This window comes from Eptesicus fuscus, chromosome 5 (assembly GCF_027574615.1).
Source record: "Eptesicus fuscus isolate TK198812 chromosome 5, DD_ASM_mEF_20220401, whole genome shotgun sequence".
Lineage (NCBI taxonomy): Eukaryota > Metazoa > Chordata > Mammalia > Chiroptera > Vespertilionidae > Eptesicus > Eptesicus fuscus.
In genome coordinates, this window is record NC_072477.1 from 77,049,737 (window position 1) to 77,077,646 (window position 27,910).

Here is a 27,910-nt window from a genome sequence, read left to right on the forward strand (position 1 = left end):
CTGTGAGCCTGAGCCCTGCCTCTCTACCCGTCTCAGCTTATGCTCCTTCCTGTGTAGGCCTTTGCTCTGCCCTCTTCCTATTGATCTAATCACACGCACTCTTGATTGTTTTTACCACTCGGTGGGTGAGAAAATTCTAGGGATCCTAAGAACCAACCCTTCCCACCTCCACTCACCACCTGGGGCCCAGCTCTACAGTGATGGACACCAGGGTGAGCACCAAGCCTCTTTATTCACTGCCAGGCCGGAAGTCTGGGGAGCCTGCTGGGCCCTGTAGCTGGAAAGGTTTCCATTTGTGGAGTACTCCCAGAGTACAGATCACAGGAGCAGATGGTCCCTGGTGGAATATGGGAGCTGTGACTCCTGCCCTCCACCCTCTACCCCCACCAGACAATTACAGTCTGTCCTAGGCAAGACAGATGAGCTTGTAGCAGGCTGCCTCAAAGCAGGCAAAGGTGAATTGAGAGAAAAATCAGAAACATTCTGAGTGTGAAGATGCTGGCATCTACTTGGCCAAATCTAAGAGGTCTTCCTGGAAGAAGGCCCAAACTAGACTAGAACACTGTCAGTAGTTGGAATAGAGTTGTGAATTACAGGCATGGTGAGTGTCCACAGGATAAGCAAACTAAGCATACTTGAAAGTGAAGGCTGTAAGCTGGACTCTGAACCTCAAAAGGTGCAGGAACGCAAGCAGTAGCCAGAGCCAAAGAGCTGGAGAGGGTGATCGAGGAGGGAATGATCTGTGGCAATGTTGGAACCCAGCCTCTGGTAAGCAAGGTATAGAGCTGTCCCAGAGTTGATATGAAAATCGGGACAAAGGATATAGAAGAAACTATGGAGGTGAGTATTATGCCCCAGGAGCAGAGCTGAGGCGTCCCTGACAGAACGCCCTCCCCAGGGGAACCCCCAATCTCCTTGCCCTTCCTGCCTGGCCTGGCCTATCCCCACCCCTCTGGTAGAGCAGGGCCCTGTTGATTATATCCTGTCAACATCCTTACATGCAGTGCTAATTGCATAATGTTTCCTCCTTCCCAGTGAGCAAGAGCCTAAGGAATGGCAAAAGGGTATATGGTGTAGTCCTGGGACCCTGGCATCTTGGCTCAGGAAAGACCCAAGTTCCTTTCACTGCAGATCCTCTCCAGGGATTGGAGACGGGGCTCCAGAGATCTCCATTCTTGCTTACTGTTCTTCCTTTGGGCCTTCCTTCCCCAGTGCAACAATCCCTGGGTCCCACCAGTGTCAGACCCAGTGAAACAGAATATTGATTTCCCCTCCCATTCTTCATCACCTGGTCTCTACCTTCTTCCTGCTCCTCCTGTCTTCCCTACAGCCATCTCAGAACCTTCAACCTGGTATCTTCATCCCTTGTCCTACTCCAGACCTTTTTTTGTAATGAAAGTAGACAGAGATTCAAGGTAAAAAAAAAAAAAAACATAAAACACTCCCCATGATGGAACTCCTCAGAATGCTGGAGGGAGGACTTGAAGGTAGAGTTCACTAGGAAGGCCTGTGTGTATAGATTCACAAGCCTAAAAGAAGCTTCTCTGGGTGCTGGGTGTGTGTGCTCTGGAAGATGCAAGCAGTAACACTTAATCAGCCACAGTGAAGCTCCAGGTTGGTGGGGAGAAGGAATTGGCCTTGTATAGGCAGTAAGAGAAATCTAGTAAAACAGAGGGTCCCACCCAGGAGAGGGTGGGACATTGGGGAACATTCACCCAAGTTTATTTTAACCATGGCCCAAGGAAAAAGAGGAGGCAACTTCAGATAGATAGACACCGCTATCTATGGTGCCCAGTATCAGGGCTGAAAGAGGAGGAGGGTGGTGTTCTCAGCTTAAGAGGGGGATTGACTGGAAATGTGAGAACAATAGAATTCAGTCCTTAAGGAGCAGAATCGGGCTGGACCAAGTTCCAGTCCCTACTGGGAAGGAAGGGGGTCCCCCAGCCACACAGAAGAGGCAGTGGGAGCACCAATAATTGGGCACTCTGCTAAGTGTCAGATCCATTATCCTTGGTGGCCAACCCTCATGACAAAGCTATGCCATAGGCATCATAACCACACAAGCCAATTCACGGGTTCAGAAGCAGCATCCAAGGAATTAGGAGACCAGCCTAGTCTCTACGGAGAGGCAGATTTAAACCTGGGTTGGTTCACTTCCAAATCTCACCCTTTCCCACTATTTCATAGGATCTCCCATTCCTGAGGGAGCTTGGAGATGGATGAGCAAGTATACAGCCCCTTACCCGTAAGAAAAAGGGATGGTGGTTTAGGTGAAACCCACCCTGTTCCTATAGCCTAAAGCTGGTTTGAGGGCAGGCCGAAGTCATAGTCAAGAATCCTTGCTGGGTTCAGCAGCCCCTGACTCACTCTTCTGATATCAGAAAAATGAATCCAGCCACCTCATTGAGTTTTCCAGCTACATCAAGCTCACACCTTTATAATTTAAAACTTTTCTAAGAACTCATTTTAGAAGGAAATCATTCTAAAACATTACATTCATATTTAGCTCATCGGTGTTCTCCAGACAGTGCTCAGCGATGGAAGTTAGGGATGGGAGCAGGCCCTGGGAGCCAGAACCTAATATAAATTTTTCTGGGATGCTGAGGATCACTCATAGAAACCAATGGCTCCTCTTAAGCTATGTTTTCAGAAGTGGTAACAGCGTCAGGGGGCTGTTTGCCTTTATGCCAAATGACATTAGAGCACTTCTTAAATGCGATGACCGCTTTAAAAGGTCTTTGTGGTGTTGCTTCCCTCACTACCAGGCTGTCAGGGGCCACTTGCTGCTGCTCTAAATGAGCTTCTGATCTGTGTGCACATGGACACACACGGACACACAAATACTGTGAATAACAGATAAATAGTCCATGTTTGAAGACTGGGGAGTCTATCCTATGAGTAAAGTGCATGAGTATTGTACCTGTTCAGGAGTCCTTTCTGCTCCCACTAGACCCCACAATGTTGCCCTGTAGTTGGTCTCCAGATAAATGCATGTTAGTCCGATTACCATTTGCCTTTTCAATTGGAAAAGTCCACCAAAGACTGCAATATGGATTGTTCCCAATAATAGGAGACAGTTGGAATATTTAAGACAAGGAAGGCAGCATAGGTCAGAGATGAAGAACAATCTTTGGCATTGGAAAGATGTAGGTGGGAGTCCTGGTGTCCCTACTTTTTTTCCAGCTGCATGATTGATTTGGAGACCGGCCACCCGCCTACCACTCTGAGCCTTACAGCCATGAAGATGAAGGATACTGTGGGAAGACCTGACAAAAATGGGGTCAGCAGGGGCCAGGAAATCAGAATGTTTGGGTGCTTGCAGGTGTCAGGAAGGAAGACCAAGAGTAATTGGGCAGGAAACGAACAGTAAATGAGACACCCATCCTGGTTTTACAAAAGGAGGTAGACATTGTGTCTGCCTTGTGTAGCCCAGAAGCCCCGGTGGCTGACCCAGAGAGGGAGTCAAGGGGAGGGGCTAGTATTCTATACCCCACCTTGGAGTTGGGAACCTCCAGAGGGTTAGTCTCTCCCCTTTTTCCTGTCTGATTACACTAGGCTGGTGGGCCTGTCGGAGGGAGAAACAGGAAGCCTCCGCAATGGTTTGCAGCACCTGAACCTGGTGGTGACTTAAGGAAGCAGCCCAAACAAAGCAACCATCTCTCCTTCCTCAAAGCCCCCATCTACCTAGGGACCAGGCTGGGAAATGGGTACTTTTCTGGGCCTTCGCCCAGAAGGGGTGGTGTGGGGAAGGAGAGGATGGCAGGGAAGCTTGGTGGCAAGGTGGGAGCCTCCTGTCTCTGCATGTCTTTTGGTTTCGGCCTCTGGACCTCCATTTAGCCACGGAGCACCGACTCTGGGCTAGATCTTGGGCGCGGGGGCTGGGAACACAGATAAATGATGCACAATCCTGGCTCCTGGAGAAAGACCTCTCGGTCCTTGTGTCCCTGCCTCCTGCCTTCCTCAGCTCCCTTACCCACCAAACCCTCGCCCCACTTCTCTGAGACCCTGTCTCTTCTGCTCTCTGACTTTGTTCTGTTCTGCCTTACCCTGATTCTGCAGTGTGTGTGCTCCCGGAGGGAAGCGACACAAAGCGGGGAGGGCGGAAAGGAGGGAATCCCGCTGACATCACTGTTCATTAGCATGTGTGACCTCATCAGGGGCGGGACAACTTCCCCAGGTGTCTAGGGGGGAGGACACGTGGGGGGAGGTGGTATTTAAAGGGAAAAGCTGACAGTGCTGCTGAATGAGCTAGCGGTACTGCTGGTCGCCGGGCTGCACAGCACACGCACACCGATGCTTTCGGACCTGGACGCCGACATGGACACGGACACAGAAACCACAGCACTCTGCCCCTCCGGCAGCCACCAGAATTCCTCCCCGGGGACGCCCACTCCAGGTGAGGCAGAGCGGGGCAGATTTTGGCTGGAACCATGGGCGTGGGAGCCGAAGCTCTGGTGGGGAGGTCCGATCTAGGGATTAAAGGAGCTTGAACCCAAACAGCAAGAAGGGAAGAGCAAGTTGGAACGGGGAGAAGCCTCCCACTCACACTAGGAATGGGGTTGGACTGGGGGGTGGGGGAAAGAGCTGCTTAAACGCCCCCTCCCCCTCACTCTCAGGGCTACGCTGGGGGAATTTGTACTTGGCCCCCTAGGTCCGACTCATTCCCTAGAGGCAGGAGGAAAGGAACGGGGAAAGGGAAGGGGGGGGGGCAAGCCTGGGGAATCACGGGCAAGGGGCTGCCCTGGGGACCTGTTGTAAGGGTTTCTTCTAGCTCCTGGAGGCCCTGGCTGCTAGCCAAGTATTGATCCTGGGCTATTTCCAGCCTCTCTCCATCCCCCTTTGTTGTGTCTGTCCATCTTCCTCCTGTTACCCTGACCCATGCATTGTCACTCTCTTATGCTCCTGTGCTCTCTCCCTCTCCCTCTCCCTCTCCTACTCTTCCTCTTCCTCACCATGAACACAATATTTTCTCCAACTCACTGAAACAGCCAGGGGTGCGGGATTCTCACACACCGGCCGTGCACTGGGGGACACTCACCTACAGGGCCGCAGGGAGAGGCAGCGCTCTCATGCACACACCCACAGAGACACAAAGCACACATCTCAAAGAGCAAAGGACCTGCCCTGGGATCAGGCTCCCCGCAAAGTTTTCGACTACCACCGCCCACCCCCACAGAACATGGGCAGCAGCTCCGGTTTCTCCTCCCCGAGCCAGCAAGCCAGGGGGTTGCCGTGCGGGAAGCAGCAGGGGCAGGGCCTCTTGGCCGAAGGAAGAGCAGCCCCCGGGCCAGAGGGTGTGCCTATGTGTCAGTGTGAAGTGTGAGTGGGTGTGCAAGGCTGCACACAGGTGCCTCCCCTGCAGGGGCAGTTTTGAATAGGTTATGGCTGGAGCCACTTTGGACAAGCCGTCAGGTCAGCTCCTTGGTGCCCCGCCAGTTCAGGCTTCTGGGGGAGTTTCAGTGTAAGGGGTCAGACCAAGGATTCTCAGCTCCTTCTGGGTCATGGTCATCAACTGGGCCTCTAAAGCTGGAACAACCAGGATTGAGCCCTCTGCAGATGGCTAGGCATACCCTGCTCATAGCTTCTTTCTCTTTGCCCCCCAGAAGCAAATGCCACGCTGCTGAAGAAGTCAGAGAAACTGTTGGCAGGGTTGGACCGGAGCGGGCTGCCCTCTGCCCCAGGAGTCCCCAGACGAAGAGGCAGTATGCCTGTCCCCTACAAGCACCAGCTGCGGCGGGCCCAGGCTGTAGATGAACTTGACTGGCCACCTCAAGCCTCATCCTCTGGCTCGTCTGACTCCTTGGGCTCAGGGGAGGCAGCCACCACCCAAAAGGATGGCATCTTCAAGGTCATGCTTGTGGGGGAGAGCGGCGTGGGCAAGAGCTCCTTAGCAGGCACTTTTGGCGGTCTCCAGGGAGACAGTGCTCATGAGCCGGAGAACCCAGGTATTTGGGGGAGCCCTGCAAGGGTTGAGGGTGCCTCCAGAGCTAGTCAGGGGTGGAAGAGCTCAAGGCTTGAGCAGCTCCTGGGAGCCAGAACCTAAGAGAAGTTTCTCCAATGCTTTTTGTGGCATCCTCCCTGGAGGACGCTCCCTGGGTCTGGGATCTGAGGCATCCCTGGTTACCGGGTTCACAAGTGTTGAGAGCTTCCTAATGGGCACCATTCCCTGCTTATTTCCCCACAGAGGACACCTATGAGAGACGCATCATGGTGGATAAGGAGGAAGTAACGTTAGTGGTTTATGACATCTGGGAACAGGTGAGAACTAACACGTGGCTGCAAGCAGGTGATGAACCCTGGGAGAACTGGGGAAGGGCAAAGCCTGGGTGAAGGCTGGTGTACTATCATCTTAGAGAGCAAAGGCCCACAATCGTGTGCACATCATGGCAACAAGACCCACTTCTTTCCAGGGTCTTCCGATCCAGAGGAAAGTTAGGATTTGAATTTGGCAAACCCTGCAGCTGCAAGCCAGGCTACACATTCTGAAATTGACTCTATCCATGCTTTTTTCAGCCTGGAAGAGTCTGACCCGGCAGGAGCTCAGGGCTCTGGAATGTCAGGGAAAGAAAAAGAAAAAGTGAGGACTTGTGAGCATTTGAATATAAATGGTTACTATATAGAAACAAGAGACCAGATTACATAACACTTGAATAGCAGTCATTTCTTAAACTTTCTTGAGCTTATGTATCAGAAAATAGGACGGGTTACCCTAGCCTAGGATCCTATGTCTCCAATTCTCCAGTGAGGGGCTCACATTACTAACTTGTACCTCCCCCACCAACACACCCTGGATATGGAGATTCTGCCATTAACTAGCTCTGCTGTTCTAAACAGGTGGTTTCTCCCTCACATCCCGATTCCTCGTCCCTGAGATTGTAGGTGCTGGACAGATTTTCCCCTGCTTCCCAGCCCTGACATTCTATGACTTTCTGCCCATCTGCAGGGGGATGGTGCGGGGTGGCTGCAGGACCACTGCCTTCAGACCGGGGATGCCTTTCTCATCGTCTTCTCAGTCACTGACCGACGAAGCTTCTCCAAAGTTCCAGAGACTCTACTTCGACTCCGTGCTGGAAGGCCCCACCACGACCTGCCCGTCATCCTCGTTGGAAACAAGAGCGACCTGGCCCGCTCCCGGGAGGTCTCATTGGAGGGTGGGTGTCCTGAACCTCATCCATACTTGCCATCCTAAGGTATCTTCTCCCTTCCAAGTCACCTCTTTTCCGTAAGGCTTTTCTACTGTCAGGTGCACAAACTTAACCACCTTTAGCCCCAGGCTAAGCACAGCCCCTCAATGCCCGTGCCTAGGGCCCTGAGGAGCCCTTCTCGTCACTCCCCCTCGCATCTTCTCCAGCTGCCCCCCTTTTCCCTCCCCACGACGCCTACTCTGCCCTCTTTGCCTCAAACCCTTTCCACTGCACGCCCTGCCCAGGCCCAGTGCAGCCCCGCAGGCGCCTGACCCCGTCCCTCCCCGCAGAGGGCCGCCACCTGGCAGGAACCCTGAGCTGCAAGCACATCGAGACGTCGGCCGCGCTGCACCACAACACTCGGGAGCTCTTCGAGGGCGCCGTCCGCCAGATCCGGCTGAGGCGGGGCCGGGGCCACGCGGGGGGCCCGCGGCCAGAGCGGGGCAGCCCCGAGGGCCCCGCGCCACCCGCGCGTCGCGAGAGCCTCACCAAGAAGGCCAAGCGCTTCCTTGCCAACCTGGTGCCCCGCAACGCCAAGTTCTTCAAGCAGCGCTCTAGGTCGTGTCACGACCTCTCCGTGCTCTGAGCCGCGGTCGCCATGGTCACCGCGGTCGCCATGGTCACCACGGTCGCCATGGTCACCACTCTCGGCTCGCCCCCTCGCCCCGCCACGCCCTGTCCGACTTCCTTTGTGGAGACAGCCAAGGCTGGAGGGGGAGGGTGTAGACTCTAGGAAACCAAAAACTCCCCGGACGCCCCGGTGTGACCACGGTTAGAGAGGGGAGGGGGGCGGCCCCCGAAATCCCCGCCTCCGCCCCTGGGCGCGGGAGGCAGCACTCCGACCCGAGGGCGGGCGCGCCGACGGGCAGGAAGGAAAGTCGTTCTGCAAGGTACAGTATTTTGTTCGTTACTTCGCGCTTTACCACCTCTTCGGTAGAGACCCTGAAACCGAGAACTGGAAAAGTGCTTTGTAGACTCTTTTACAGGGTTTTCCACCTTTGTACTCTGCACGAATATGCCTCACCTTTAAGAGATTCTTAAAGGTAAAGACACAGAGACCCTTCTTGGAGACTTTTCCTATAACGTTCTGGCTCTTATCTGCTGCACTTGTCCACTTTGCCTTTAAGAAGTTTTTAAAGGCAAGGGCCTGGTAGTGCTATTTTTTGAGAATTGATTTTGTGATTTATCATTACACCACGGCACTTCCCCTTTAAGGCTCTTAAAGGTAAGGTGTGGACAGACTTTTGCCTTCAGATGCCAGCGTGAGGAGCTGAGCGGGTGGTAACTCCCCTTTGGCCAGGGCCCAGGAGGTACCAGCAAGGGTCCACCCTTCCCTTTAGAATAAAGAATTTTTCTACTGCACCTGTTCACTTTGACTTTGTTTTCAACGCCCCCACAGAAGGGATGGATGTGGGAAACTCTTGTCTGTTACAGACAAGAAAACTCAGGCCCAAAGGAGCAAGGAACCTAAATCTCTAGGGAGGCTTCAGAACTGACTGCCCTGATGTAGTCCGTGACAGGTGACCACAGCCCCTTGCAGATAGCTGGGTCTAACTCGTGCCGTTGCCTTGCTGTTGAAGAAACAGGCCTGGAGAGGAGCTAGAAGTAATTTAGTAACTTAGTGACACCGTAGTACCAAGTACCCATCTCTTTACCCTACCTTATACGGCAAGCAGCAGGCTAGAGGCTACATTTAGCTCCCAGAGCTACATTCAGCTATGACCTGGACTGGTTCAAGGTGAGGCCCACATCCACCAGAGAGGCCCACCAGCTGGGTCATGACGGGGTCAGCCTGCACCTCCCCTGACAGGGATCCACCACCCCAGCTGTCACCTGCAAAGCCGGGTGAGAACTGAAGCTGTCAGTGCCTTCCCTGCTAACGCCCACGCCTGCTGCTGCCTGAGCCACGAGTTTGAACAAAGGGAAGAGGCAGCAGCTCCCCTCACGCTTACACATGCTGTACTAGTTACCTGAGCACCCAGGGGCCAGGCCTCCACCTCACCCCACTCAGGTTCCCGGAACTTGATGGAAAGAGGAATGAGATGTCTGTCTTCTTAGTCCTTACAGCTGCAGAGGAACCAAGTGAGACTAGCCCAGCATGCGATAATGTGACAGTGACACTCTCCTTAGGACTTTATCCACTTTATTTGTTAATTCTTTAATGACTATATAAGGTGTTACTACCTGTTTTTACTGTGGAAGAAACAAGTTTAAGTAACCTGAGAGGTCAATAAGCAGAGCTGGGATTCCACTCTTGTCTGCTTGATACTTAATGATTTTATCAACCTTTGCATCTGAGGTTCCCTTTCCACTAAGGATTAGGGGGGCCGGGAGGGGGAGGAAGAGGAACAGTAGAAGAAATGTAGGCAACACAATGAGCAGGGCCGTGGGCACTGGCTGTGGTGAAAGGGCCAGAGAAATTACATGGCTGTAGTAGAGTAAGCCAGCTCTAATCTCTGGGGACCATGAACAAAGACAGTTCAAATATTAAAATGCAGGAAAACACACTGGGCCCATTTAGAGACCAGATGGTTCTGCAGTTTAGTTGAAACTTCAGAGACATGAAGAGGAGGGTAAGAGAGGAACATGGAAAAGAAGGTTTGAAGCCCTATTACAAAGGAATTTAAATGCTGGCAAAGGAGTTGGTGCTGTAGGCAATAAGATGGATGGTCTTTGGGAAGAGGAGGCTGGGAGAGGTGTATATGGATTAGAGCAGCAGAGGCAAGGCCTGAGGACCTGAATGTAGGGACCAATCACAAGTATTACATCTGAAGGGCAATGAAGGACCAGCCTGAGAGAGACAGCAGTGGGAAAGTAGAGACAGCATGGGTTTGAGAGTCAGAATAGATGGGACTTGGCAACTGAGTAGCTGGGTATAAAGAGGGAGGAGTTGCAGGTTGTGGGAGGATGCTAAGGCATTAAGAGTTAGGGGTTAGCCCAGCCGGTATGGCCCAGTTGGTTGAGTGTCATCCCATGTACCAGGAGGTCACCAGCTGAATTCCTGGTCAGGGCACATGCCTGGATTGTGGACTCGATCCCCAGTAGGGGGCATGCAGTCGATTGATGTTTCTCTTTCATCAATGTTTCTATCTTTCCCTCTCCCTTCCCCTCTCTGAAATCAATAAAAACATATTAAAATAAAAAAGAGGCTCAGGCCGAAACCGGTTTGGCTCAGTGGATAAGAGCGTCGGCCTGCAGACTCAAGGGTCCCAGGTTTGATTCCGGTCGGGGGCATGTGCCTTGGTTGCGGGCACATCCCCAGTGGGGGATGTGCAAGAGGCAGCTGATCGATGTTTCTAGCTCTCTATCCCTCTCTCTTCCTCTCTGTAAAAAATCAATAAAATATATTAAAAAAAAAAAAAGAGGCTCAGTGGTTGAGCATCAACCCATGGACCAAGAGGTCATTGGTTCGATTCTCAGTAGGGCCACATGCCTGGGTTGCAGGCTCGATCCCTGGTTGGGGTGGGTACGGTCTCTCTCTCCTTTCTTCTCTCTAAAATAAAAAAATTTTTGAAGTACAATTTCCATTTATTTTTCCCCCAGAGAACTTTTCTTCACTCTTTAAAGACTTAGCTCCTCACATGGGCTTTGGTGGAGGTCGTGGGGCAGCACTCGCAGGTCTGAATCGGGGTGGGGGTGTTCAGTCCTTTCGGGCTTCTCGAGAACGATTCCTGACTACCTTGCTGTGAATGGCACAGCTCACACAGTAATGCAGCAGCTTACAAAAAGGTGGAAATACAGCCACCAGAGGCAGTGGAAGAACAACTGAGCAGGAGGCTACTGCCAAGGGAGGAGGGCTTTTCCAGAGGAAGAGTACCACCAATGGTCAAAGGTGGCAGGAGGGGAGGATGAGAAACAAGAAAGCCCAGTGCCTTGCCCAGCTGAGGTGGCTCAGTGGTTGAACACTGACCTATGAACCAGGAAGCCATGGCACATGCCTGGGTTGCGGGCTCAATCCCCAGTGTGGGGCATGCAGGAGACAGCCGATCAATGATTCTCTCTCGTCAATGATGTTTCTATCCCTCTATCCCTTTCTGAAATCAATAAAAATATATTAAAAAAAAAAAAGAGAGCCGAGACCGTTTTGGCTCAGTGGATGGAGTGTTGGCCTGCGGACTCAAGGGTCCCAGGTTCGATTCCGGTCAGGGGCATGTGCCTTGGTTGCGGGCACATACCCAGTGGGGAGTGTGCAGGAGGCAGCTGATCGATGTTTCTCTCTCATCGATGTTTCTGGCTCTCTGTCCCTCTCCCTTCCTCTCTGTAAAAATTCAATAAAATATATTTAAAAAAAAAAAAAAAAAAAAAAGAGAAAGCCCAGTGCCTTTCGTGTGGCAGAATTCTGAAGATGATGGCCGGACCTCCTCATGAGGGAACCACACACACCACAGGCTGCCCTCCCCCAACTCAGCCAGTCTATCAGCCGACCCATCTGTGTGTTCCCTCCAGACGCCTACAGGGAAGAGCTCAGAACAGAAGGAAGCTGAAGTCACGCTCCTGCCAGACTTGGGAGAGGTGGGGTCTTCTCTGAGAGCCAGGCCATCTTTCTCCCTCCCTTGATCAAGGCAAAGTACAGACTGGCTGCTGATCTGAACTGGTGTGAGGGATAGCTAAGGGCCCTGGGATCCGAGCTGGCTGTGCCAGGTAAGACCTCCTCTGCTCTTGCGCTCCCCTTAACCACTGTGATTTTGTCTTGGGGTCTGTGCTCTTCTTTTTTTTTTTTTTTTAAATATATTTTTATTGATTTTTCACAGAGAGGAAGGGAGAGGGATAGAGAGTTAGAAACATTGGTGAGAGAGAAACATGGATCAGATGCCTCCTGCACACCTCCCACTGGGGATGTGCCCGCAACCAAGGTACATGCCCCCGACCAGAATCGAACCTGGGACCCTTGAGTCCGCAGGCCGACGCTCTATCCACTGAGCCAAACCAGTCAGGGCTTGGGGTCTGTGCTCTTACCAGCCCAAAACCTGCCCACCTGTTATCCCCATTCCCCCAGCTCATAAGGCCTTCTCATTGTCCCACACACTGTGCCCTCCCCTAAGGCACAGTCTTAGAAGGTATTCCTCTGTTCTGGGCTCTGCTTAAAGTTGGGTCATTAGGCCCTGCTGTATCTAATAGTTTCTACAGAGACTGGAGCAGGGTCTCTTGTCTTCTGAAAGGCTGCCAGTCATGCAATGACTTCACAAGTCTTCTGGGTTAAACACTCACTCACTCCCAGAAAGTCCACTCATATGTACATCTTTTATTAATTTAACACTAGAGGCCTGGTGCACGAATTCGTGCACAGTGGGGCCCCATGGGGGGTGTGGGTGGGGCTGGGACACGATTGGCCCTCCGGGCAGGTGGTGGGACGCCCTTGCTGCCCCAGGATCCCATCCTGCTGACATTCACATCAGTTGTAAGGAGCCATCTGGCTGCCACTTTTATATTGTTTCTTCCTTGTGGAACGTCTAGGGAGGGGAAGCGGCACTGCCACAGTGCCGGAGGCCGACTTCCAGGAGGCCAGCAGCGCTGTCAGGATCATGCTGGTGGCACTGGTCTGTCGGTGCCTGGCCCATTCTCCCAAGATTGGACCTGAAGGACTACTGAGGGAGGGAGTGGCTGCCACCAGACTGGTGAGCTGCTGGGCCGGTTTGATCAGCTGAGCGGCACTCCTGCTGTGGGAACACATAGACCACCAGGGGGCAGCTCCTGCGTTGAGCATCTGCCCCCTGGTGGTCAGTGCGCATCATAACGACCGGTCGTTCAGTCGCTTAGGCTTTTTATATATATATATATATATCCAATTTATATATATATATATATATATCCAATCCACATCAGTCCAAGTAAATTTTTCCTGGATATTATCATCTTTCATATACAAATGCTTATTGTTCCTCTCAGATATTACACTATGACAATCACTGTGCTGGGCCCTCTGAGGAAAGCAAATACAGATAAGACTCTACCCCTGCCCTCGAGTTACTTACAATTGACGAGGAGAAATGAAACAAGGTGGTGATAGCACTACTATGGACAAACAGCAGCATACTATACCACATTCCATCTAACTGGGGGTAACATCCTGTGCTTTAAATTTTCTAAGAATGGAAGAAACAAAATTTAGAAGACATATTTTAGCAAGTGGGGCTTGAAGGATGTATGCTGAAGAGTGTAGGTAGATGGAGGAAAGAAGGAAAACAACCCCTTGTGAAGCTACATGAGCAAATGCACAGGAGAAATGGTGGGCAGCCTGCCCCATGATAGGTAAAGACCTTCCCTATACAGAAGGCAACAACATTTGGGTGGATGGTGCAGCCAAGTTGTTAAGGCCACAAAAAGACAAGTGTCCTGCTTCTTTTTTTAAAATATATTTTTATTGATTTCAGAGAGGAAGAGAGAGAGAGAAACATCAATGATGAGAGGGAATCATTGATCGGCTGCCTCCTGCACGTTGGACTGAGCCCGCAACCCAGGCATACGCCCTTGATGGGAATCAAACCTGGGACCCTTCAGTCCGCAAGCCGATGCTCTATCCACTGAGCCAAACCGGCTAGGGCTGTCCTGCTTCTTAATTCTTTATCTTGGTGGCTCTCTAATGCATGCTCAAGGTCCCTTTTCATCTATTTGAATCTTGATGCCATGCCTCCATAGCTTGGTAGCCTTGTAAACTCAAGATGTGAATACAGCCAGGCAGGCATGGCTCAGTGGTTGAGTGTCGACCTATGAGCCAGGAGGTCATAATTCAGTTCTCGGTCAGGACACATGCCTGGGTTGCAGGCTCGATACTCAGTGTGGAGCATGGAGGCAGCCGATCAGATTCTCTCTCATTAATGTTGCTATTTCTCCCTCTCCCTTCCTCTTTGAAATAAATAAGTAAATTCAAATTCAGTGGGGCCTTGCAGGCATTTTAGTAGCACTCAGGCCCACTACTTTTTGGATGGAGGTCTAGGGAGAAGAGTCACTATTTATTTAATTGTTATCCTTACCCTAGGATATTTTTTTCCAGGTAGAAGGGAGAGAAATTGATTTGAGAGAGAGACATCGATTGGTTACCTCCTGCATGCTCCCCAACTGGGGCTGGGGATCAAACCTGCTGCAACCAAGGTATGTGCCTTTGACTGGGAATCGAACCTGTGATCCTTTGGTGCACAGGCCAATGTGCTAACCATTGAACACCCCAGCCAGGGTGAAAAGTTGCTCTTAAACTCTGCCGTTCTGAACCTCACCTCTCCCAACTATACAACAAAGACAGCACCTACCCTTGTAGGATAGTTATGAGGACTAAATACAATGCCAATATCTTTGTAATTTGTTAAGCATTATACAAATGAGCAGTGGAAGTAATGTTTTTTGACACCTGTGTCCTGGTCCCTTATTCAGGCATTTGGCAATTTGCTAGCCTCTCAAAGCACACCACCACTCTGGAAATACAAATTTAAGTTGCGGTCTGCAAGGTCCAACATACCTCCCACAGGACTCACAGGTGACCCATTATTGGATTTGTTATTTTAGGGAGGTCTGGGGGGAATATTGGCATCTAAAGCCTAAGTGATGGTATTATACTAGTTTTTCATTTTTTGTTCAAATGACAACTGGTCTTTAGGCAGAGAACCTGTGATGATTTAAAATACTTATTCTGAAAGGAAATTGCCAGAGTAGGGCTAAGTTCTGGAGACCAACAGCAGGTGCTACAGGGATGCCTGGGAGGTTAGGAGGAATGCTAAGGGCTCAAACAGTGAGTTCCAGAAAAAGCAAAGGGCACTAGGTACCCGGAAGGCACCTGGGGGGGGGGGGGGGGGGGGCTCACCTTGATTTTTCAAAGCCATTTGCCCATGATCTGATTAGACAGAGTTTCAGGCATAAAAAAGTTTGGACAGTGGGATCTGTTTTCCTGAAAATTAGGCTGGCTGTATGTGACCCAGGACCTTGTGAGCCTGGGACTTTTAGCACAGGATTAAGGTTTATTTTCATCATGGTCCCAACCTCTCCTCTCCTCTCTGTAAATGTTGAGCATGCTCTGAAGTTGGGGAAGAGAGTGAGGTCAGGTAGAAAGTCAAGTGTGTAGGCATACAGGAGAATGGGGAAAAATATGGCAGCAGTAATGACAAGCTAACAAGTCCTAAGCCCTCTATAGGGATCATTTCATTTAATCCTCACAACCCTAAAATAGGTACTATTGTTATTAATATATTGCAGATGAGTTTTCAAAGCCATCTGGCCATAATCTGATTGTATAGAGTCGGAGTTAGAGAAGTAAAATAACATCCAAGCTCACTCAGCTGGTTTGAGACAGAAGAGATCAGGCAGGGTTGCTCCACAGTGTGACCAATTTGCTACAGGTTGGAGGTCCCCTGGGTTTGTTTGGCCCAGGAATTGAGAGGAGGCTAATTCTCAGCTCCACGTATTCTAGACATGTAGGCATCATGATGCTTGAAAGTTAATTGAAACTCCCATCCTGTATGGAACACTGGCACGAGTTTGACAAGTCTCTGATTTCCAACGTCATTGTTTCCGCCCTACATTGCAGCACCAACTGGCTCCTTTCCTGTCTCAGGCACCTCATCCATACCTACCCATTGCCCTCAAAAATAACTGCTTAATGACTCTCCAGGAACTCCAGCCAACTCCTTAAGGTCTCCTGAAACCAGATCATCTGGGAGAGCTAACAGAACTCATCCAACTTTTAAAGTGATCTTTGATCAGCTCTTTCCTTGTCTCCACCTTCCCACATGACCTAAGTTGGCTGGTCGGCTTCACCTCACACAAAGCTCTCTCCACCAAGAGCAGAGCAAATCAGTTCTGGACACAGAGTGCAAACGTTAGGAAGGAGGAGGATGTTTGAAGCTAGAAGATTCAGACACACAGCTTCTCAGACTTCAGAATTCCTTTCCTCCAGCCAGCTCATAACTATAGATTCCACCTGGTTGCCATGGAAACATCAGTCTGGTGTATGGCAAGCAGCATTTTAGACAGAAAGCATCACAGGCTACCATGGAAACACTAAAAAGAGTAAAGTTGCCTCCTCACTTGAAGGGGTGAGGAAGGAATAGATGAAGCTGCCAGGAAGGCAGGCTAAAACGGACAGCCTTTAGAAAGCCTGGCTCCCACGTGAGCAGGGAGGGACTCAATTCAACAGATATGTAGTATGTGCAGGCAAAGCACTCATGAAAAGGACACGTCTATGACTGGTCTCATTAGGCTATAACCATCTATAATAGAGGATACAAAGAACTGTAAATTAAGGCAGAATAAGACCCATAATAGGACAAAGAATACTGAAAAGGGAATTCAGTTCCAACTAGGAAAGTTTCAGTCTTAAAGGCCTAGATTTTGACAAGCAGGACAGGAAGAAAGAATAAAATAAGCAGACATGGAGTGGAAAATTTCAGGATATACTGAGAACTACAGGTATAGACAGAAAAGGGAGACTTCCCCATGACTCCAAGGCCTTGGCTTCCACAGTGGTGCTGAGGCAGGTTAAGATGAAGATCAAGGGATCTGAAGCTAGACTGCCTGGATTAGAATTCTAAACTTGCTAACTCTGTAACTGTGGGGCAAATTATTTAGCCTCTTTAGGTATCAGTTTCCTTATTTACAACGTTAAGGTAAAAGAATCTACCTCAGAGGATCACTGGAGGATGAAATGATTCAATACACATATTGGCTACATTGCCTAACCCAAAACAAATCCTGCATAAATGTTATCACCTCCTACCACCTCACTTTTCAGAGCCAAGATACACTCTTCTGTCCAAGTATTGCTTCCTGAATCCCAATGTCAAGAACACAGTAACTTAAAGAATAGGGAGGAAATGCCATTGCCTTAGAGAAGACAAAAGCATAGGCTGGATAAGCCAAAAGTCAGGTGAAAATCACATTATGAATTGCAAACTGATGGGGGAGATTCCAACTATGCTGGGAAAGAATCCCAGTCAGTGTCCACTCTCCCCTCATCCTTGCCACCATGCTCAGGCAGGAGAGGTTGAGCGAGGTTTCTTTTACCTTTAGCTGGGCCCAGAGAGACTGTTTACTGCCCCCTTTTCTCCACTCCAACCACTCCCAGTAGAGGGATGACTAGACACTGAGTCATACATAGTGACATGGCTGTCACCCACGAGTCACCTTACATAGGTTAAGACTAGAGAAGCAGTCCTTCACTTCCACCATTGTCTCTCTTCCAGCAAGAGGATGTAGGAGGCAAGACCAGGTCAGGAAGAACTGAGCAAAAGGAGCCAAAGTGCAGGAAGCCCAAAGTAGCTAGGAATAGGAATATAAAGAAACCCCAGCCAACTGGCTCAGTGAATAGTGTCAGCCCGCAGACTGAAGGGTCCCCAGATTCGATTCCGGTCAAGGGCACGTACCTTTGGTTGCAGGCTCGATCCTCAGTCCTGGTGCACGCAGGAGGCAACCAATGTTTCTCTCTCTTCCTCTCCTCCCCCTCCTCCTCCTCCTCCCTTCCCTTCTCCCTAAAAACCAATGGAGAAAAAGACAGGGGTGAGTAGGACAGAGATGAGATGAACTTGCAGGAAGTTGGAGAAGGCTTCTTGGAAGAGTCACTTCTGAGTCAGAAGGACGTCTGACTGATGGGGAGGAAGAGGACAGGCATTTCAGGCTGAGGGAGCAGCACAAGTAAAGACACAGAGGAGCCCAGGTGAAGATTTATTGATCTGATTCTGGAACAGTGGCATCGCAGAGGCCCTTGACAAAGACAATCAAAGGACATTAAAAACAGCAGCAACAAAACTTACTTGTGTTCAGCTTTCCTTCTGCTTCACGACTGGACAGCCTTCAATAAAACTCAGGCAATTTAAAAAAAATCAATGGAAAAATATCCTCAGGTGAGGATTAACAACAACAAAACCAACAGCAAAAAACCCAAGCAGAGATGGGGGTCCATCTGAGGAGGGCAGGGAGGTGAGGCCTGTGGGTTTTAGTTTTGGAGGAGTTGAAGACTGCCATGAAGAGGCCTGGTCCATAGCTTCAGGATGACTAACGAAAATGGTCCGCATTGTGCTTCTCAGGATGCATTAGCAGCAAATCAATAACTATAGGGGGACTGGGCCATAGCCAGCTGCTCCTACCTAAAAATAATGCATCCTCCTTCCCTTCCCCCAGGTTCAGAGAGCAAACTAGGGAAGGGGTGGGGGTGGCAGCCAAACAGAAGCAGCAAGACTGCAGCAGCCTAGAAGAACCAAGAGCTAGTCCTGGGTCCCAGTGGTCTTTTATACCCAAACAGGCTTCACGTACTTAACACTTGTGTTAAACGCAACCCAGAAGTAAACATCGCCAAAAAACCATCACTCTGCTTTAGAAGTCTGAGAGCTGACAAATTAAAACTTAACAGCAATTATCCATATTTTTAGCAAGATAATAAAGTCTTAACACTCTGTTGCCATAGAGACCAGTAAAGAATGAAGGAGCCCCACCAGCCCTGCCCCTGAACCTCAGACCTCCTCCTCTTGGCTGGTTTCTAGCTGGTAAGCCAGGCTGACTCAGCTGTCTGTCACAAGCCTTATAAAGGGGGCAGGGGAAGTGGTACCTCCCTTTTGGCAGGGCCATTCCTGGAATACTCAGCTCCCTGGAAGTCACTGGTCTCAGGCCTGTGTTGTCCCAGGCAGAGCTATATATTTGGAAAGCAAGAGTTGAGGTGACTGGGAGAATAGAAGGCTTAAGGCCTGAAGAGTCCTGATGTATGATGCCCAAATCCCTTTGGATATTGGGCTGGGATTCCTACTACAAAAAGGGCTAAAGGCAGTATGGAGGCTAATGGTAAGAATGTTGAGCTTGGAAGACTTCTCTGATAAATATTTAAGTCCTCCAGATCAGCGGTCACCAACTGGTAGTCCGTGGACCACTGGTGGTCCGTGAGGTCCAAAAGGTTGGCGACCAGTGCTCCAGGTCATACAACCCTAAAGAAAGGTGCAGAATGTCACACTGCCATCTGGTGGAAAGACAAGATCTGTCCTTAGGCACAGAGACAGCCTGGTGGTCTCTAGCGGGCAGGTAGGTTTGGAGATGGTTAAAATGAAGACAGACAGGAGACCAAGGGGCAGAAATTATAATGCAGATACAGAGAGTGTATCTGTATACAGGTGTGCACCTTTTGTCCTGTTTTATTTCTAACGGTTAGATACCATTAAAATAAAGAAAACACAATGGCATTGTTTTATATTCCTACAACCACTCTTGGTTTTGGCTCATTAGAAGTTAACATCAGACACAACTGACTGAGACCACACACATATGGGCAGCAGCCACAACAGCAAGGCTTGCCTTTTGTACAAAGTTTATATATATATTTATGTACACAGACACAAGGACATAAAATCCAGTGAGAAGGGCTCATATGTGCCCAAGTAGGGGACAGGAGCGGCGTCAGCGCTGGAATGGAGCCACAGTAGAGGCACATCGGAAGTAGTGGAGTAGCATCCTCCCCACCATCCTCCCTTCCTGGACCAAAGGAAGAACCTGGGAGGAAGGACAACTAACTATACAAAAGAAGATGGAAAATACTGGAAAGGTACCCCATCTTTCACTGAACTCCTGAATGCCCCTAAGGCATCCAAAATACCTGGCAGGTGTTTTGCTCCCAGCAAGCTGCAGAGCCCACAGTAGTTCTGGCCCCAAGCAGAGGTCTAAGGCAGGCTTTACAATGCACACACACATTCAAGCTATCTTCTAGGGCCCTTGCAGCACCAGGCCAGCACCTTCAAGGTTCAGCCCCTGAACGGCAAAGTCCTCTTGGACCAGAGGGCTTAAGGGTTTTTCCTTGACAAAATTGTAGGGTAAAGGTATAGGGGAAAAAAATAAATCAGTTCCTTCAGTTAATGCCCTAAGACCTTCTCAACAGAGGAGGAATCCAGGAATCACTAAGAGGTGGTTGGAAAGGGCAATGAAGATCATCCCAGGAGATGAAATACATGGAGAAACAGGTGTTCAATAATTCTCTTCTCTTCAACTACTGGTTGGTCAGCAGAGTCTATTCCCAGTGGGTCCATGGGCAGGAGCTCTTCTTGGTGTCTAAGGGTGACCCCAATTCCCCCAGAGTTAATGTCCATGGCTTCAGGATGGCTTGATCCACACAATGGATAGAAGGGGCCGTAGAATGGTAGATATGAAGAAGGGAGTGGCAGGACGCTGAGGCATAGGGAGGCAATGTACTGTGCCACCGATTTACTTGGGGCAAAGAGAAGAGGTAAATGGAAGTCAAACGAAAGAAAATAACCAGAGACTAAAATGAATGAGGTCCTGCGACTCACATGGTCTGGGGGGTAAAAAGGCTGGAAAGCTGAAAGCACTGGGAGGCAATTGCCTGAGAGGCAAGGTTCAGGGCTGGACTCAGAGCTAGAACAGAGAGAGAGAGGCAAAGTGAGTCAGTGAGCACAGAGCATTCCTTCTTCCCAGGCCCAACCCATCTATCCCTTTCCCAAGTCCACGTCTACCCGTCAGAGCTGCTGGGTTTAGGGCCCCCAAGTGAACCGCTCCATTCAGCTGCAAGGCAGCAGCTTGGGCAGCGGCAGCAGCAGCAGCTGTGGTTGGCAGCTGGATTCCAGAGCCTAAAAGGGAAAGAAAAGGTGGAGTTAAGTCCCAACCCTCAATCTACAATTCAACCCCAAGTTTTGCACTCTGTAGAGTAAGTCTACCTTCTGCCAATTTGGCCATGAGCTGCAAACGTCCACCTGCTGATCCCAGATCCAGCTCCTGGTCTCCATCAGGAAAAGTGATGTCTGTGCCACCATCCAGTCGCTCAGTCACATGGCCAACCCTCATAGGTCGACCAGCAAGCTCAAAGCCATTCAACTGTTCCAGGGCCCGTCGGGCACACTCAGAGTCAGAGAACTACAAGAAAGCCAGGCCATTATCAGTCACCTCTCGGCCAGAGATATGCCCTCAAAGCCCCACTAACACTCCTAGTCCTACTATCCCAGGAAACTCGCATGGTTGCTGCAGCACAAACTTTTCTCAGGGAATGTGACCTCAGATCTCCCTAAAATTGATCTCTGAAAGGGACTTTTCCAACTGATTTCAATCTCTGAACTCCACTAAAAATATAACCATGTAAAAAGTCTATTATCTGTAGGGAGCCTAGCCTGACAGGCTGTCTCACAAATGGGGATATAAAATGGAAGAAAGACAGACTGAGAGCTAAGACTCCAAGGCTTTGAGACCTTACAACTGTAAGTTTAAATTCTCAGTTAAAAGAAGGAATCTGGGCCTCCAGAGCCCAGCCTTAGGAAGTAATACATCCTGGTGTTGGAAGGAAAACTGCACCCAACATCCACCTCCACCAGAGGACTGCTGACTCAGCAACCCACTGACCACAGGATCTCAACTCTCTCATTCCTTTCAGCAGCAGCGGCGGCAGCAGCCTGGCATAAAGAGGATTCCCAGTCTTCTGCTTAAAGAGTCAAGGGTGTTGACCTAAATGCAGCAACAAAAGGGCAAAAAGGCCCCATAGAAGCCTTTCCAAATCTGAGTCACACAGGGAGCTAGAAAAGATACTTGCCACCAGGAACGCCACAGCTGGCTTTGTTTACTCTGGTATTACCTGCCCTAGGGCCTGGCACGTGGTTCTGACAGTTCTAGGCATGTGGTGTAGGTGGCCTGCCTTTACTGGATACTTTTTTTCTTTTTTCTTTTTAATATATTTTATTGATTTTTTTACAGAGAGGAAGGGAGAGGGACAGAAAGTCAGAAACATCGATGAGAGAGAAACATCGACCAGCTGCCTCCTGCACACCCCCCACTGGGGATGTGCACGCAACCAAGGTACATGCCCTTGACCGGAATCGAACCTGGGACCTTTCAGTCCGCAGTCCGATGCTCTATCCATTGAGCCAAACCGGTTCTGGCTACTGGATACTTTTGAGGTAAGCAATTGCCATGGTAGAACACAACCTACCTCCCCTCTGCCCTGCAGGTAACTGTGGGGTGTATGTTGCCTGGATTGAGCCCAGAAAATATCAGCTTCTATCAACTTTGTGGCTGGCAGCCAGTCCTCAGCCTGGAGTCACATGGGGCTAGAAGAACCAGTTATGGGAATTGGAAACAATTTTGTTGGAGTGTCAGGAAAAGATGAGACTTGCCCACTATTAGGTGGCCTCACTATTCTCCCTACAGTGGGATTTAAATATAAAGATACTTCTCAATGGAAAACCTACTTCAAACAGGGTAGCACAAGAGGGCAGTATATAACTTCTTATTCACACCCCATCATGAAAATATAACAGTTCTATAAAGCATGTCTATAACAGCTCATACCTAACCTCCCTCATACCCCCAACCTTTTAGTTGCAACCTGGAACCGTAACTATTACCCAAAGAGCAAGTTGCAGCCCCAGGGAAGGTGGCAGAACTCCTGGACACCCCCATACACTGACAGAGTGTAGGAACAAAGCCAAGATCTCAAACAATGCACTCATCTCAAGGGGCAGAAGGCTAGTAGTCCAAGGTTCAGCACCAAGGTTTATGGGTCACTTAGACCAGCGGTCGCCAACCTTTCAGACCTCACGGACCACCAGTGGTCTGCAGACTACCAGTTGGCGACCCCTGCTCCAAAGGTTTCCTTAAACCAGCGGTCACCAACCTCTCGGACCTCATGGACAACCGGTTGGTGACTGCTGATTTAGACAGTTCCTTAAGGAGGAGGATGAAGCTAGGCTGCAAAATCAGACACATACACACACCCAAATTAAAATAAATAAAGACTAGAGACTTACCGTAATGAAACCATAACCTTTAGAGCGGCCTGTATCTGAGTCCTTCATCAGGACAATATTATCAATCTGTAGAATAGGGAGAAATTATTAATAATCTTTTGGCTAAGCCACACCTTTGACCCTTCCTTCCCAGACTATTCTAAATATCTCCAAGTTTCTAGCCACTAATTACATTTTTCCAAATCTTTTTAAAAAGAGACAAAGGCCATTTTTCTCCCCATAAACACCCTTTCTGACTAATCTTACTTAATCTGGACCCCTCTGATTTCATGGTGCTGACTCATTTGTCTACTGAACAGTCTGAACACAGAGATGGAACCTGATTTTCCAAGCATGGACCCATATGCCCATTACTATGTATGCTGTGGGTTAATCATGGTCAGACAGAATGAAGAGGAACACTCACCCTCCCCACTTTTTCCAATTCCCTTCAGAGGTTTCCCTCGCTTTCTACTCACTTTGCCGAAGGGCTCAAAGATGCCCCGGAGCATGTCCTCGGTAATATTGCAGTGCAGGGAGCCCACATAGAGGCGCATTGGTACACCACTGCCTTTCTGCAGGTTGTTGGCCATGGCTGCCAGTCGGTTTTTCTCAGCCTGCGGAAGGAGGGAACGATGGGTCAAGCCCCACACCTGCTACCTTCAAAGCTGTTTTCTCACGTCAGTTTCTCAGCCTGCTCACCTGTGAGGCCTGTACAATGATAGGCACTCCCAGCAGCCGCTGCCCTGTCAACCCAATGGCCAGTGGCACAGACTGAATGTCACAGAATTCCACATAGGCAATGCCCTTAGAACGACGTGAGTTCCGATCTGAGATAATACGTACGTCACGAACCTATCCAGGGGAAAAAGGGAATCCTAAGTTAGGTATAGAGGGGGATGGATAAAAGACAGGCTACTCAGAAGAAAACTAAAAGGGGAAATGTTACCTTGCCAATAGCAGAGAAAAAGTCCTCCAGGTCTCGAGGCCGAATGCGAGCAGCTAACTGCATACAGAAAACTGTTCGGGCATCACGTTCCTCAGGACTCAGATTATCAATTGACTCCCTAAAAAGTAAAATTTATTAAGACTCCCCCCCTCCACCCAATACTTGGTCTTTGTTTCCCAGCTACTCTCAAGTACCACACATTCCTAAAGTTTGGCTCAAAGAGCTTTTTATTCAGACCACCCAATTCCTAAAGAAGTGCTCATCATTAACTCACCTGACCGGACTCTTCTCTCTGAAATGAGGACTCTTACTGTGTCCATTCCTATGCCTAAGGAATAGAGAACAAACAAAGTGAAAATTGTGTCATCCAACTTTATTCACATTGGACCAATGCTGAGTCTGCCATCATGAGAAAACCAGATCCCACTCACCACCTCCTCTCACACGTGAATTTCTTTTTTTACTTTATTTTTATTGATTTCAGAGAGGTAGGGAGAGGGAGAGAGAGAAACATCAATGACGAGAGAAAATCACCAATCAGCTGCCTTCTGCACACCCCCCACTGGGGATCGAGCCCACAACCCAGGCATGTGCTCTTGACCGGAATTGAACCCAGGACCCTTCAGTCCACAGGCTGACACTCTATCCACTGAGCCAAACCAGCTAGGGCGATTTTTTTTTTTTTTTAATCCTTGCCCATGGATTTTTAAAAATTGATTTTTTAAAAACCTGAGGACATGGTTTTATTGATTTTAAGGAGAGAGAGGGAGAGAGAGAAAAATCAATGTGAGAGAGAAACATCAATCAGTTGCCTCTCACACGCACCCTGACCAGAGATCGAATCCACAACCTGGGTATATAACCTGACCAGGAATTGAACCTGCGACCTTTCTGTGTATGGGACAATGCTCTAACCAACTGAGCCACACCAGCCGAAAGAGAAAAGGGGGTAGGGGGGGAAGGAGGGAGGGAGGGGGGAAGAGAGAGAGAGAAACATCAACTGGTTGGTTCTTGTACCCACCCTGACCAGGACTGAATCCACAACCTTTTGGTATACAGGACGAAATTCCAAACTACTGAGTCACCCAGCCAGGGCGACATGTGAATTCTTAGTACCACCCCTGCAATAACTGGATCTCCTCCCTATCACAGAGGGACATAAGCATCGTCAGGCAGGGACCACAGCAAAAGCGTTTTACCCAGATTACAATACAAAGGCGAGCTTATTAGCAGAAGATGATACCCAGCAGCAAGAGGTGGACTCCTGTAGTGCACACGATTCTCACGACGTGGGGCCCGACTTCTGGACTCACTGCTATGTTGATGATCCCAGCTATGGCTGCGGTGACGATGCTGCCGATCTCGGCTTCGGCTCCGACTACTTCTCCGTTTATGCCGATCCCGGTCTCGACTACGACTACAGAGGGAAACAACTATTTAGTTTGTTAAAGAACCAACCAACCTCTTCTGGCCTTTAATGTATAGCTTTCCCTGGTATCTTTCCCTTTGTAGTAATTCTCAAAACCCAACAGCCCCCAGAATAACTGACCTGCGCTTTCTATCCCTGCTTTTACTATGGCTCCGACTCTTCTTCTTCCTGTGAAAGACAGTGTAAATTCTTATTATTGCGAAGGTTTCATGATCTCTTCCACATAAAAGGAATGAGAGTATGGCCAGGGTGAATCAGAAAGCAATAAAGGACCAAAGTCCGGAGGATCTGACAGCAGCTCACAGCAACTGCACACCACCGACGTACACACAGCCCCGGATGCTGTCAGGCATCCGATGCAGCCAACGCTGGTGTTTCCAAAGTAGGAGTCTTCTTGCTATTTTACTCAAATGAAATATATCAATGCTGGGACTGATCCACAAATCCACACTGAAAAGCTTCAAGTAGATCATAAACTAAATCAACGTTATGCCCAAGATTCAGTGAAGCCATTACTAAAAGCTGTCTTAGCCCTGGCTGGTTTTGCTCAGTGGATAGAGCGTCAGCCTGCGGACTGAAGGGTCCCAGGTTCGATTCCGGCCAAGGGTACATGCCCGGTTTGTGGGCTCGATCCCCCCCAGTGGGGGACGTGCAGGAGGCAGTCAATCAATGATTCTCATCAGTGATGTTTTTATCTCTCTAGCTCTCTCCCTTCCTCTCTGAAATCAATAAAAATATATTAAAATAATAATAATTAAAAAAAATAAAAACTGCCAAAACCGGTTTGGCTCAGTGGATAGAGCGTCGGCCTGCGGACTGAAAGGTCCCAGGTTCGATTCCGGTCAAGGGCATGTACCTTGGTTGCGGGCACATCCCCAGTGGGGGGTGTGCAGGAGGCAGCTGATTGATGTTTCTCTATTATCGATGTTTCTAACTCTCTATCCCTCTCTCTTCCTCTCTGTAAAAAATCAATAAAATATATTAAAAAAATAAAAATAAAAACTGTCTTAGAAGCAACTACCTCCCTGTTCTTGCTGTTTCTCCAATGGACAAGATTGCTTCCCTTCCTAAGTTGCCAACCCAGCTCCTCACACCGCACTCACTTGCTTTCCTCCCCTCTGGTGCTGCTCCCACTGCCACCGCTGCCGGGGCTGCTGCCGGTGTCGCTAGGGCCGTCCTTTTTAACCTCCTTCCTTGGCTGCTCATCCTGAAGGTTCACCAGAAAAACGTCACAAGGTTCAACGTGGCAGACACACAGAATCCATTGGGCACAGAAAGAACAAAAGTGGACAAGGAAAAAAGCATATGAAATCAAAGCTCTAAATTACCTAGCCAACTTTTAAACACCTGGACCTCCTAACAAAATAAATAAGAGAAAGGGAGGAAAACTACCCAAAAGGAAGAGATCAGAGGAACAGATTTTGGTGTCAAAACTTTAGCTACTCAACATCTATTTCTCAGGAGAATGAGAAGTCAGTTAGGTCTGAAGTATATATAGGTCTGACTTTCTACTGTATCATTGAGAACTATGAGCAAAGTACCCATTCCCACCCCATGTGTTCTCCCCTCCATTTTAGGGGGCCCACTCTGAAAGCATGGCCCTTGAGTACTGGTCTCCAGAATAGCTTACTAAAAGACTATGCCTTTTATGGATAGCCATTGTATACAATAAACAAGCAGAGAAAGAGAATTCACAAAATGTTGAGACCAAAAATCCACAATTGCTTTTTCTTACTAACCCAATTCCAGGAGTGAGGTGGGAATATTACCTCCTCTTTTTTATAGGGAGCCTCCAGCATGGCCTCAATCACTATATCAAAGTCATCGGATGCCATCACAGCAGATCTGAGGAGAGGATATCAATACACAAGAACCTCATTTATATTTTTCCCCCCCTTCCAGCACACCACATTCCCTTCCCCCTCTAAGAAACAGACTTTAGGACATAGTTCTGTTTCATAAACTCCAAAGGAATCGTACCGGCTATTTGCTTACCCTAGGTTTATTTTTGTGCCTTACAGATCTGAACTGTTTCTGCTTGATGATTTAGAATAGGTGAAGGGTCTACAAGGAAACTGAGTAGAGACAAAATAATACAGACCCTGTCCTGTCCTGTGAAAAGTAAGTGTTGGTACTCAAAATTACTATTCACTTTACAATGAACAAACACTAGGCCTCCATTCTACTGCTCAAAATTCTGAATAAATAACTGGTTTAAACTTACATCATAGAAATAAGCACATATTTCCAATAAAAAGGTAAAGATGCAAGACTAAAAATGAGAAGTATTACAAAGTAACACCAGAACAATGCAGATTTGCCCTAAGCTATTTCCCACATTCCCCTCCCCAAACATCAATAATTAGGGAACTCAGCATTAAGCATTTTTCAGAAAATAACAACTAGTTTAGATAACTCAGAAAGATTATGATTAAGACAAGCTTAACCAATTCCACTTTGAAGCCTTTCTGTCTAGGCAGGCAGGGTGAGACTTCTCACCTCCCCCAAGCTTTCACATGTAGCAATCATCTTTCCTAAGTGTGTCCACCACAGGTCTCTTAAATAAGAAAAACAGAAGATACCAAACAAAATCAATAGGAAAATTTATTCAAAAATTACTAGTCTGAAGTTATAGTCATCTATACACAACATAGACGAATCTCAA

At 48.9% G+C, this 27,910-nt stretch overlaps 2 protein-coding genes across 4 annotated transcripts; one reads left to right on the plus strand and one right to left on the minus strand.

The window, feature by feature from the left end:
* The first annotated feature begins 3,589 nt into the window (after positions 1-3,589).
* Positions 3,590-8,546, plus strand: REM2 (RRAD and GEM like GTPase 2). Its single transcript, XM_008158535.3, has 5 exons — positions 3,590-4,396; positions 5,604-5,945; positions 6,185-6,258; positions 6,944-7,151; positions 7,475-8,546. The coding sequence occupies exons 1-5, from the start codon at positions 4,294-4,296 to the stop codon at positions 7,768-7,770; spliced, it is 1,023 nt and encodes a 340-aa protein (XP_008156757.1). The 5' UTR covers positions 3,590-4,293; the 3' UTR covers positions 7,771-8,546.
* Positions 8,547-19,248: 10,702 nt separating this feature from the next.
* On the minus strand, positions 19,249-27,347 carry RBM23 (RNA binding motif protein 23). Of its 3 annotated transcripts, XM_054716440.1 has the most exons (14): positions 27,241-27,342; positions 27,015-27,090; positions 26,349-26,452; positions 25,366-25,413; positions 25,060-25,233; positions 24,091-24,144; positions 23,817-23,934; positions 23,570-23,722; positions 23,347-23,484; positions 22,889-22,954; positions 20,813-21,008; positions 20,612-20,725; positions 20,429-20,513; positions 19,249-20,345 (listed from the first exon to the last, which is right to left on the minus strand). In XM_054716440.1, the coding sequence occupies exons 2-14, from the start codon at positions 27,078-27,080 to the stop codon at positions 20,069-20,071; spliced, it is 1,593 nt and encodes a 530-aa protein (XP_054572415.1). In that variant the 5' UTR covers positions 27,081-27,090; positions 27,241-27,342; the 3' UTR covers positions 19,249-20,068. The 3 variants fall into 3 exon arrangements, with proteins under 3 accessions (XP_054572415.1, XP_054572417.1, XP_054572416.1); XM_054716441.1 differs by having other exon boundaries at positions 20,328-20,513; positions 27,241-27,347; XM_054716442.1 differs by lacking the exons at positions 25,366-25,413; positions 26,349-26,452; positions 27,015-27,090; positions 27,241-27,342 and having other exon boundaries at positions 25,130-25,205.
* Between the last annotated feature and the right edge of the window lie 563 nt (positions 27,348-27,910).